The sequence below is a fragment of the Parambassis ranga genome, chromosome 24 (genome assembly GCF_900634625.1).
Source record: "Parambassis ranga chromosome 24, fParRan2.1, whole genome shotgun sequence".
NCBI lineage: Eukaryota > Metazoa > Chordata > Actinopteri > Ambassidae > Parambassis > Parambassis ranga.
Genome location: NC_041043.1, coordinates 4,966,135 through 4,978,307, shown reverse-complemented (window position 1 = coordinate 4,978,307; position 12,173 = coordinate 4,966,135). Strand labels below are relative to the sequence as shown.

Genomic DNA, 12,173 nt, shown 5'->3' with positions numbered 1-12,173 from the left:
GTGTATTTGTCAAAATCATGCAATCGGTATTTTTTTTTTTTTGGTGAATGGCTTTAAAAGGTGTTTTAAAAAAGATCTATTTAGTTCATCATACTGACACTTTGTCACAGTTAACACCGCTTCCCTCTGCAACTCCCATGTCTGCCATTGTTTTTCCTATCAGGAGTAAAAGGCCTTCTAGGACATCTGTACCTGTCTGTCCAGACTGGTAGATGCGAAGCCTGAAAGAAAAACATGTGTGTGTGTATGTGAGATACTCCTGTATTGTTTATAAAATGATAACTTAGAGGCACATGTAATGTACCTAGAAACCAAGCTCAAAAGGGCTAGAAAGTGGCAAAAACCAAAAGAAAAGATTTAACTATCTACCAAAAGTGAATTCTATCTACCAAAAGTGAATTCTTCAGAATGTGTCAGAAAGAAACTTAAAAAATAAAAGATCACAAATTTTTAAATCCCTGTTTAAAGCCATTAACCTCTCTGCAAGGACTGCTTCAACTCAGACTCATCTCCTCTGACTGGTTACGTCAGACGCGAAAAAGCAAAAAAACCAACACCGAGTGGGAAACCATTAGAATGGTTATTTCACATTATCAAATATAGCCGTGACGAATCTAGAATCCTATCTGGTGTGAAATGAGGTAAAGATATAAGTGGGAGGTGAGAGTAGGTGGTGTTATGCTCTTTCTCTCCCAAGGTGGAGAGAACCACAGTGGGAGGGATTAAAAAGAAGAAGAAAAAAAGTAAAAAAGAAATGATGTTACAAAGTGAGTGGAGAAGAGAGAGCGAGAGACAAGCGAGCAAGTCCATTAGGGAGGGCAATTATTCAGCAGACAATCTAATTTTCTCTTTTGCTTCTACAGTAGTTTAAAAATTACAACTTCTTAGAAGTTTCCTTTGTTAAGAAAAACCAGCAGAGCCTGACATCACATTAAAAGAGGTTAGAGTGATATTATAAGTGTGAAATATCTTAATAGTCTTTACAACTGTAAACACAGGAGAAACTGGGGGTTATTCGGTTCAGTTTTAAAAAGCATGAAATACTTATTCTATATTGTGCAGATGAAAAATTGGATGTAGTGTCACAGCAGCAAACATGGCGCTGATTGTTTTGGTGTTTACCTAATCTGTTTAATTCCTCGTGTTAAGCAGGGACCTTGTTCCAATTACAGAAAAAAATCCATTTCAATTTAGGTCAGAGTATTAATTTTAGTGACACCAAGAAGGCAGAAGCCACCAAGCTGTGACAGTACAGGCCTGAGATGAATGGGAGGATATTTTTTAACATTGACCGTATGCTTAAACTAGATTGTATAGGCAGTCCAAATGCCTCAAATTGCATATAAAAGCTTCTTTATTGTGTGACCGCGGCCTGTGGCAACACATGGCTAGCCCACGTCTCACAGGAGAAACCTATTGCAGCAGAAGAGACAGGAAAATGATGACCATGAAATAGCCCTAAATTCTCTAAGTCTCCATTCCATTCTGCCATATTTTGAAAGGATCTGCGCATTTTGCCAATTTCTCTACCTTTTAGAGACATTTATCAGGCAGGAAAGCTCTGCAGGAGTCATTTTTCAGAGAGGAAGAGAAGTGAGAGTGGAGCAAGGTGGGAGGTGAGGAGGAGGAGGAGGAGGAGGACGGACAAAGATGGGAGGGATGAAAGAGGCAGAGCAATCCATCTGAGCAGTGACTGTGTGTGAGTGGAAGTTAGGGGAAAATCTATTGTGAGTGAACAGGTGAGTCACTGTATGTGCACCATCTCTGAGAGTTGCTGGTGTTTATAAAAAAAGAGAAAAGGAAGAAAAAAAAAGATGCAGAACTACTGTTCAAAAAGTGAGAGAGCCTGAGCGTGAAATGTCAGAATCTATAAGTGAATGAGTGATGGCATATTCCACAAAAAATACTGACAGACGAAGAAGATGAGACAGAAGAACATAACAATGAGTAACAAAGCGTGACGGTTTTGGAGCACGCAGCACAGTGCCTGGTATTCAAAAAGGACACAATTCAAGATGCACTCCTGGGGAGGATGAGGTGCCCGCCTGGGGCATCTGCATAATGTGGGCTTAAGTTCTCCAGGGGAATTTGTGTCTGGCACATAAATCAGACTTCATCACCGAGGCCAGTGTCGCACAACTGGGCCAACAGGTAAATCAACATGTAAAAAGTGTGGAAAATGAACACTCCTCACTGTTACACCTGTTGAGTGAGGGCTTTTATAACCAGGAGAGTAAACAGCAAAGGAGTTAAGGGCTATCCATCCATTTCCAACATCGTATTGTGGTTCTAAAATGCCATGTGTGGCTCTTGGCAGAGGCTTTTTCAAAATTTTCAAATACATTTTAAGCATTATCGTAGCAAAAATCCTACCTTTGATTTAAAAGTTGTAATGAAATTATGTTTGAGGTTTGAAATAAGGGGGCTTATCGGAGGAAACGGCATTCTGTTTCTTCTTTCTGTCTAAAATCCCGAAATGTTAGAGATATCAATCATTCCATCCAGCCTTAAAGAGGCTTTGATGGACAATTTCTTTGTATTTGTAATTTAACAAAGCTCATAAAAAGTGCTTTCCTTCATATGAATCCATAACAACTGAAAGATACTGTGATGTGAGGTAATGAGCACATCATAGACACATAAAACAGAAATATGATTTTACACAGGTGAAGATGGATTCCCTCACAGCTTAGATTAATGAATTTTTAATGCCTCATGGCTTTGACAAAATATTACCACAAGCTTAAGTTTGTTTGCAGAAGTGACTCCTCTGAATTCATTTAATACCTGCAGCCTCATACAGCAGCAGGATCCATATAAGCTACTGTTTAGACTAATATCTATAATAAAGATGCTTTACTTAAAGTGCACAAGTCTCAGTTTTAACAACCACAGTATGAATTATATTGCCATGTGAAATTTTAAATTACAAAGATTTTCTGGTTTGTTTGAGTGCATACTAACATGCCATATCAACATGACCTCCCTCAGCCAATTAGGTTTAAGAACTGGTATGCGTGATGAACTACTTACGTCTCCATGTTGTCGCCCTCTAACACCGTCTGTACTGGCAGGTAGCCTAGCCGCGGATGCTTGGCGAAATACTTCTTAGATCGGAATTTGTTCTTCAGCACTTTGGTGAAATCACGCATGTCCTCGCCTGATGTGGTCTGTGAGAGAGAGGAAACAACAGGAAGAGATGGAGAGGTTATGCATTTCCATTCTCTCATGCGCGCTCATCATCAGCGCAAGACAATGTGTTTGCTAATTAGATACTTAGCAGAGGTGTTCTTCTTACAGAAGTGTTTTCTGCCATGCAAGCAAACAACAAATTACTCCAACAGTCTGACCAGAGGGAGGCAAAAAACCCTCTATGCACAGGCTCCTGACAACCACTAACAGACACAAGCACACACACACCAAACGCACATCTACAGATATGCTTTATTGAACATGCTCCACTGAGTTCACTTGGCTTATTGACTAATCTGCACAATTTAAGATTTGACTTGAGCAAACCAACAGCAATTACAGAGTGATTACACCAAAGCTGTTTGCATGTGTGTGTGTTTGTGTAAGCTCCCTCCTGTGTGACTTTTATTTTCTTGCCTTTATTAGATTTTGCAAAAGGTGGTGGACATAAAAATGAAATATCATGAGCAGGATAGAAAACAGGAGAAAAGATCCCCAGCAGGAAGTGAAATAAGATGTCGGAGTGTTAGGGGGACGTTAAGATGCTATATATTGAGACACCAGTTACACATCAACAAAACTTCCTCCTGAGAAAACATTGAAATGATTGTCATCCAAACAGCATGGCTCCCAAAGTTGACTTTTTCCAATATCACAGATGAAACCGATGGATATAAAAAAAAAAACAGCCATAAGATAAACCACATGATAAAGAAAAATATTATGAATGAGTCTCACAAAAGCACCATCAATCTGAAACCCCCTGCAAATTCTTGATATTATCAAAGGCATAAAACTGAAACACAATTCGGTGCGAGCGTGGGGAAAAGTGTAATGTAATTACCTAATTTTTGAAGGAGATAAAGAAAAAAAACAATAAAAACTTTCACAACATGAAGTGTCGGGTGGAGCCGAGCTGAGGTGTCAGATTTAAAAATGACTCAATCAATCCATCTAGGTGGGCCGTCATTAGATTTCCGACTGGCAGGAAGGATGCAGCGCGGAAGATTTGGGGTCATTTTACCTCAGCTTCCAGTATCAGGAGACTCAATACAAGCTGGATGTGAAGTGTTTATGAACTCCACGTTATACAGCTTTTCACAGGATTTAAGTCAAAAGCTTTCTTTTACTTTCGTTCCACTTCCCTGCCTGTATTGATCTGGCTGTGATGATTAAGGTCACGGAGGTGCGTTTGGCTTTGCAAAAACACCCTGTTCTCTGCGTGTATTCGGCTTCCTTTAACCTCGCGTGTCTTCCGGTTTGTTTGTGCCGAGCATGTTAGCAGTAAGCTGCTGTCACAGCCGTTCTTCAAAGCAGTGATAAGTTGTGCCTGTTTTCTGGCAGAGACGGAGAGCTTAAAATGATTGGTTCAAATATTCATTTAATCGGTGCATACAATCTGTTGTCACATGCTCTCAGTCATTTCTTTCAGCTTTCAAGCTGCTGCCATGAGCTTTTTCTACCAAACAGAGCAAATCTGCGCTGCAATGATTGCAGCCCCTTTGAGTGAGATCTGCCATCGTGGCTCTTTTATCAGTGTGGTCCTTGAGTTCATGAGCTCATCTAAACTAAATCTCTCTCTCTCTCTCTCTGCTACAGTTAGTGTCGTGTCCTTGCTGCTGTTACATAAATCATTTAAAATATCATTGCTGTATCTTTTGCTTTTTATAGTTGTAAAAAATGCTAACATACAGCTTTTTTGGGAATAAATCTAGTGATTTTATGATGCAATGCAAACTCCCCTTTCATCTTTCCAATACATTTGACAATCAGTGAACTCCTGAGCGTTTATAGTACCCTGTCTAGTAGCAGAGTACTAATATTTAACCCACAGTTTAAGTGTTTATCGCTGCAGCACAGCTGAAAACATGATAATGTTTTTTATCAAAGCGGTTGCAGGCAGCTGCTGGGCGTCTTAACTCGGGGAAGAATGATTGCTGTTCCCTACAGCTGCTCCTCCAAAGTCAATATCTATCCCATTTGCAAAATTGAAAAAGCAAATTAAAAGACAGAAATGAGAAACGTCAAGAGAAACTCACTCAAAGAATGACGTTAAGCAATATTGAAAAGAGTTGGCCCGCAAGTGTGAGATTCTAATTGAGAGAGAGAGAGAGAGAAAAAGCAATGCTCAATTTTGCCAAGCTCCCCCTTTTCCAATATTCTTCTCTCTGCATAGTAGTAAAAAGAAAAAATGCTGCCTGGCTGGAAACATAAAAAGACCTAAGAGAGCCATGAGTGTTTTACTTTATTTGTTCATGTAAGTTCAAATTAAGCCAGAGGTCTGATGGGAGGGCTGATTGTGGAACAAGTTCAACAGTCAGTGGGATGGGAAGCAGAGATAAGGGGCAGGTGTATGTCAGCCTGTATTAATCACAGTGAGGGGATTAAAATCTGTTTACACAGTCACATCAGAGTATGCCAGAGCTCCTCACAGTCTGGACCAATGTAGATTTCTACATTTTTTATCTATGTTTTTTTTTTTTTAAATTGATATTGACATTACACTGAGTAGCTTGCTCAGATGCATATGTGGATATAATGGAGAATATTCTTCTTCTGGAGAGCAAGCAACTGACTGCAGGGAAAGAAGTGTGCTTTCACTTTGTTTGGGTCTGACATCCTTGCACTGAACACACGCTTATACAGCTTTACACTGCTTTAATGTCATGTTCAACTTCACAAGCAGCGGAAAGAAGGAGGGAGAACACTTACTATTTTACTTCAATCTCTCCAAAGTCAGTACTACTGCATGAACAGTGTTCAAATGCTGCCTGGATTTAGAAGGGTGGGATTAATGGATGATAGTGACCAACGACAATATTATGTTTATTTTTTTGCCCTCGAGTCTGAGTCATTTGATTTTGAGTATCTGCCGATACCGAGTCCCGATCCGATTCTCTATAAAGGCAAATAGCAACTCACTCCTGGCAGCAAAACCTGTGTCTGTGTGTTTGTGTCCAAAGCGTTACGCTAGGAGATTTCACACACGCAGCAGCTCATCGAGGTCTCGAACCAGGACCTCTCGCACCCCTATCCATACCCCTACACTACAGGACACAGGGCCACCCTGCACAGAAGGCGTTAACTTTGAGAGCCCTAATAAATATATATCCGAGTCCTGATGTCCGATCGAGATCGATCCGATTCCGATCGAGTCTGAAATCACGTAATCGGGCCCGATTTCCGATCACGTGATCGGATCGGGACATCCCTACTGTTTATACTACTAAAGATCAGGGGTGAAGCTGATAAACAAGCCATTTGAACCTGCAATGAATGGCGATTGTACTATAATATAGCTAATATACATATAAACGGATGTTATTGAGGTTTTTTAGCTAATGTGAAAGGGGGCTTCACTGTCCTAATCTCCACACTGTATATGAAGCATAGTTTGTTATAAAATTCATTCAGGCAATATGACCAGGGTAAAAACACCATCCAACTAGTTTAGGATGAACTGGGACACCAGTTGCAGGCCCACAGAGACTGCCCTACATCAGAGAGGCAGTTGTGAATGACAGGGAGAAAAACCCTGCCGCAAGGAAACAAAAATCTTTTGGAAAGTTTTCTCAGGAGATGCAGACAGTTTTGGAGTGAGTGTTTAATAAACCAGCCAGCCGACAAACACATTAGCAGGAGATTAAAACAACAGCCTGTATTCTGAGCAAGATATTATACAAATTGAATGTGAAAGTCTGCACAAATGTGCTGCCGTAATAGTTCCTCAGCGTGAATAAGACGAGCATGAATATTCAGCGGCCGGAAGAGTGTGAGTCAGGGGTTTAATCTGACATTAGGATAGGAGCAGTGTTAATGAAAGATGGGTGAGGAGGTAACCCAAGTCTCAAGTGTGAATTTGTGTGCCTTCATTAAATGGATGAGAGGAAATGCACGAGCATGTGGAAAAGAGATATGAGATGAGCTAGTGTGTCGACGTGTGTGTTTTACACTCCCTCACCGGTGTGCAGTACTCCACCATGGGGTAGTTGAGCTTGTGGCCCTTGGCAGTGCGCCCAGAAAAGAAGCAGCTCTGACACACGTCGTAGTTGAAATGCTTCAGACTGCGATACCTGGAGAGAGAGAGAGAGAGAGAGAGAGAGACAAGTGAGATAAGTTGAGTTGGGACATTGTGTGTGAGTGTGGATGTCGCTTCCAGATCCTCAGGGTGTGTTTTTTTTGTGTGTGTGTGTGTGTGTGTGTGTGTGTGTGTGAACATGTAGTGATACACCATGACTCATCTCCAGGCTAAAACTGAGGTCTCCTAGAGAGTTGCTGGTCCCCGTTGTTACACCACTCCTCACACACAATATGCTGACAGCAAGACAGGCAGTTGGATTTCCACCAAAAAACAAAAAACAAAAAAAAACAACAACGTGACAACAACTGTCGTGATGTTGTCCTCCTCAGCGGCAGAGGCTGTAGCCAAAAGGCCATTTAACAGCTAAATTGAGACAGGAGCCATTCGGACATAATAGCTTAAGTCTTTTATCTCTCTCTCCTCTCAGCTCTCCCAAGGTTAGCTGACTGATGAGTTACAAAAGAGAGTCATATATCAAAGGATGCAACGGTGCACACAACTCCTACCAAGTCAAACGCGCCATTACGTACTGACACGCAGCATATTACTATGAGGAGGCGGCGTTAAGTCACCTTCACTCTGAAATAATTAATTAGTTGATCAGCTAACAACTGCGGTTAATTATGGCCCCTGTACTGTCTGGCCTTCTAAGGTGACACAGATTAAAAGCTTATGCAGAGATAAAAGACGCCAGAAAATTAACTATGACTGGAGTAGAAGAAACAAACAGCAGAAGCAGCATGGAAAATGAAGCAAGTAAAATATCATTTTATTGTCTTTTCAATGTCCTTTTAATAACTTTTTTAATACTATTTTGATTTCTATATAGTGCTTTACTATTACAATTTAAAGTTACATTACCTTCTTTCACTTTTGCTGCATTTCAGACTCTACATGTACTTTCTACTCTACCTCAGTGCTCTCATGGCTCTCACTTCTTCAATTCAATTAATTTGATTGGTTCTATCTGAACTCAAAGATGTTGTTGTTAATTAAAATACAAAAAAAAACATAAAAAACATATTCGTAACTTAGCTGGCCAAATCCCAATTTAAGCATTCAATTGCAATTATTATCCCTACAAACTATAATCATACAAACACCATGAAGGTCTTTGGGCTCACTGACATTTAGAAGCCATTTAATTTTAATTACTGCTAGCAGCTCCATAAGTAAATATGTTAATGTTACACAAGACAAGTTCGCTTCAACGCACAGGTAATTGTGCATGTAGCGACTTGTTAACTGTCCCACTAATTTGCAGCGTGATTCATCTGTTGACTCTTCATCCCTTGCATTCTCTGTGTTATAAACTGCCGCACCTTTAGAATATGAAACCTACTTGTAACACAGTTGGTGTCATGTCTCAAGACCACACAAACTGCCTGCTATGCATTTTCCTTCATTTTTCACTCTTGCTCGCCGTCTTTCCCTCCCACCATCACCGGCTCTCATCGATCAACGACAGAACTTGGGAAGTGTGTGCTTCATCAAACGTCTGAATGTATTTCTCTTTCCTGCTGGCAAAGCAAGGAATGTGAAGGGGACAATCCTGCCACCCGACTTAGAGTTGGTGTTTCACCCATCTCCAGCCACAGAAACAGCTCTTTACTCAAGTGGACAGTTAAAAACTTAAACTAATGATGTTGTATAATCAAATAAAACAAAAGGCAGCTCTGGCACCGAGTGTGTGTGATTGTCACAGTATCAGAGGGTGGTCTGTTCTAGGTTGTATGCCAGTTGATCAGCTCTTTGTGCTGCTGTATTAGTGTCTGGTTGCATTTGTGAGCATGTGTGCATGTTACATTGTACACCTCTGGATGGTATTTAGTCAGTGGTGTATCAGCTGCTGACATTTAGATAAATGCCTGCCCTCCAGAGCAGATCTGCCCTTTATGCTCAACCAGGAGAGAACAACGCCAAACGGAGCCACATTGCAGTGTGTGTGTGTTTGTGTGTGTGTGGTCTGTTGCCATGTTGCAGACACCTATCTTGTGTTGACTTATATGCTAAATGCTCTGTGTGTGTCCATTTACCTGAAGCCAACAATAGGACACTCCTTGCAGATGTTACACTTGGCCTGATGTTTTGCTGTCTCTGCTGCAGCCACTCGGTGCAGAACAGGGAGCCAAACCATAGACTGGGGCTCCAGGCGCATCCAATCCACAAACTGTCTCGGGTCCAGCTCCACCTTATTGGTTACCTGAGAGGGTTAAAAAAAAAGGGAGAGAGAGATTGAGTTGTTGACTATGAAACAGTTATAAGCTGATAAGCTGGAGCATAAGAAGAAAACAACAGGCTGTAGCTCTTCACTTGATACCAAACACCTAATAAAAGTACAGACAAATAAAAGATCACCACGCATATTAAAGCGATAAGTCCCTAAGACATGTTATAGGCAAGACTTAATAACTTTTATGAGCTCCTTATTTATATTTATTGGTTGGAATCTCTTACAATAAACACTGATTGATTTTAATACCCTCACTGTTAGTGATAAAACTCCCACTCTTAACTGCTGCTCTACCCTTCTGGATGTGTGACTGTTACCTTGCACAGTTATATTAGTTTAAAGTATTCATAAAAGCATTCTGAGGCTTCTTCAAGCATATAACCAGATCTTATTAACTCTTATTGTAATAATGAAACTATATGATGTATCCAACACGACCTGATCAAGTGATGTCATATAATATTTTTCAATAGTAACTTTGTTCAACTGCAGATTATAATGATCCCATCGAAAAAAAGTCAGCACAGGGTGAGAAGCTTTGACACGGCTGCTGGTAGCACTAAACAAATCAAAGGCAACCTTTCCATCAACCCTGATGCACAAAAAGGGCAGCGAATGCAGCAAAGGGCAGAATACATTTGCAATAAGAGAGGAGAGAATAATCAAAAAGAATAGAGTATGTTGAGAGAGAGTGTGTGTGTGTGTGTGTGTGTGTGTGTGTGTGTGTGTGTTCCCCTGATCCTTTCACAAAGCTTATGGTGTGCATGACTATGGAGAGTCTCGACTTCATTTACATATCCTTCTAGAAATAAATCCGTGCAATGAAACAAACCAAAAACGAAGCACATTCCAATCTAAAAATTGGAATCAGGGGTTAATTTTTTTTAAAATTAATATCACAAAGAAGTGGCACTAACCATAATGTTGCTAAATACAGTGGAACAAAAATCAAAGCTGTACTCTTCCTTCTCAGTAAGTTTTCAATTTCAGAAGATCTTAGTTCTAATGTTATAATAACAGCATGTTCTTCTACTACACATAGGTGTGCGGTGATACAGAACTATCTTGGAAAAGAAATAATGAACTAACCTAACCTAACCTAATGAACGAACCTAATCTCCTACATTTTAAATCACCTCATGCTGACATGAACCTCAAACATGCAAATTAAAATGTATTTTAATAATAATATTTGGCACTTTTTCTTGCACTGACTTCCCTCCGTTGACATCTCAAATTATCTTTAAGTCCTCCACCCTTCCATTTCACCTTCGTCTCCACAATCTCTCCGTCTCTCCTTTCCCATACATTAGTCTCATCTTCGCCTTCACCCACCACCCCCCCATCTCCCTTTCTTGCCATCTAATGGCAGAATTATAGCACTTACAGATTAATTACAGTCGGGCTGAGAGGATGGCTAGATCGACGGATGGATGCATAAATGAAGGAGAGCGAAAAAGGAAGAGTGAAGGAGGCCATATTTATGATGGCACAACTCGTTCATCACAGACCCATTAAACCAAATGGTCTGGGTGACTGCACTGTCACTGGCAGGGCAAAGTGACACGCAGGTGGTGCAGGGCTCTGCTTGTCTACGCTCATTGGAGAGACACAGAGTGCGAGAGTTTCTACCTGCCAACCTGGTTGTATGATTGAATGACTGAATGAGCAACTGGACTACAACTGGCATAGCAACTCATGACCAGAGTGTGTGTGTGTTTGTGTACAAGTGTGTCCTCTATGTTCATATGTATATTTTTAAGATATCAAGGTGAAGAGAAAAGCAGAAAGGTGGCTGCCTATATTCCCTTATAAAAAGATTTTACCATCTCACTCTGCTATTTTGGGAAGTGCACTGCAAGAAATGGGTAAAATTTATAGCTTTCTAATTTTAATGTTTGGCTCCCATTTGTGTCTGCTGAAGCATGAGCCAGAAGAGAAAAGACAGAGAAAAATGAGACAGTGATCCTGGGGGATGAAGACATCATTAAATGCCAGTAACGTCCAGAGATAAACCCGGGGAAAGCGGTTAGCTGACCGCAGTAAAACACTAGAGGACAGCCAGCAGAAGACTGGAGGCCATTTCAGGCTTCACGGTTGGTCAGCAGAGCTTAAATACTGAAGTGCTTTTTACAGGATTGAGGGAGGCAGGTGTTAGGTGTTAGGCGGCAAAATGAAGGTGGAGGAAACTGAGATGCTTAATGTAAACTTCATGAAAGCACCTTTACATGAAAGCACCCTAAAGCTAGTAAACCCCTGAGTGAATATGGAAGCCAACTCAGAGATAGCTCCAGCTCCTTAGGATGCAGTGCAACAGCCACATAGTAAATCCTACCTTTTTTAAGCATCTAACAGTTCGGCTTAGTGGATACTGTATCGTGTCATAGATCCTGCTCAGAGAGTGTGACAACAAGCAGTCTGTGCAAGGAGTCTTCTTTGGAATAAACATGACCAGGTTCTATAAAGAGGTATGAGGAAAGATTGCTCCCTGGAGGACTCATGCCTCATCAGTTTTATATTTGTATAGGCTTTCTTTCTGTGTGCATCCAGCAGTTATTATGTATAACTTGAGCCGTGCATTCAGTCTAAGAAGCTGAGAGATTTATTACATGTGACTAAATCTGACTAAAAGACCCAGCTGACCGTGCATGTGCTAGCTTTTTCCAA

General features: G+C 40.8%; 1 protein-coding gene and 1 long non-coding RNA gene across 8 annotated transcripts in view; both read right to left on the bottom strand.

Annotated features, from left to right (window-relative positions):
• The window catches only part of utrn (utrophin), a 145,431-nt gene that overhangs the window by 16,796 nt on the left and 116,462 nt on the right, over window positions 1–12,173 (bottom strand). For all 7 annotated transcript variants that reach the window (XM_028397312.1, XM_028397311.1, XM_028397313.1 and 4 more), the window contains 3 exons: window positions 9,310–9,476; window positions 7,154–7,265; window positions 3,034–3,170 (listed from right to left, as the gene is read on the bottom strand). In XM_028397312.1, coding sequence (XP_028253113.1) covers window positions 3,034–3,170; window positions 7,154–7,265; window positions 9,310–9,476 — 416 coding nt within the window. The remainder of the gene's footprint in view (window positions 1–3,033; window positions 3,171–7,153; window positions 7,266–9,309; window positions 9,477–12,173) is intronic.
• Window positions 30–3,010, bottom strand: LOC114428689 (uncharacterized). Its single transcript, XR_003669608.1, has 2 exons — window positions 1,695–3,010; window positions 30–1,372 (listed from the first exon to the last, which is right to left on the bottom strand). It is a non-coding gene; the product is annotated as an uncharacterized LOC114428689 (long non-coding RNA).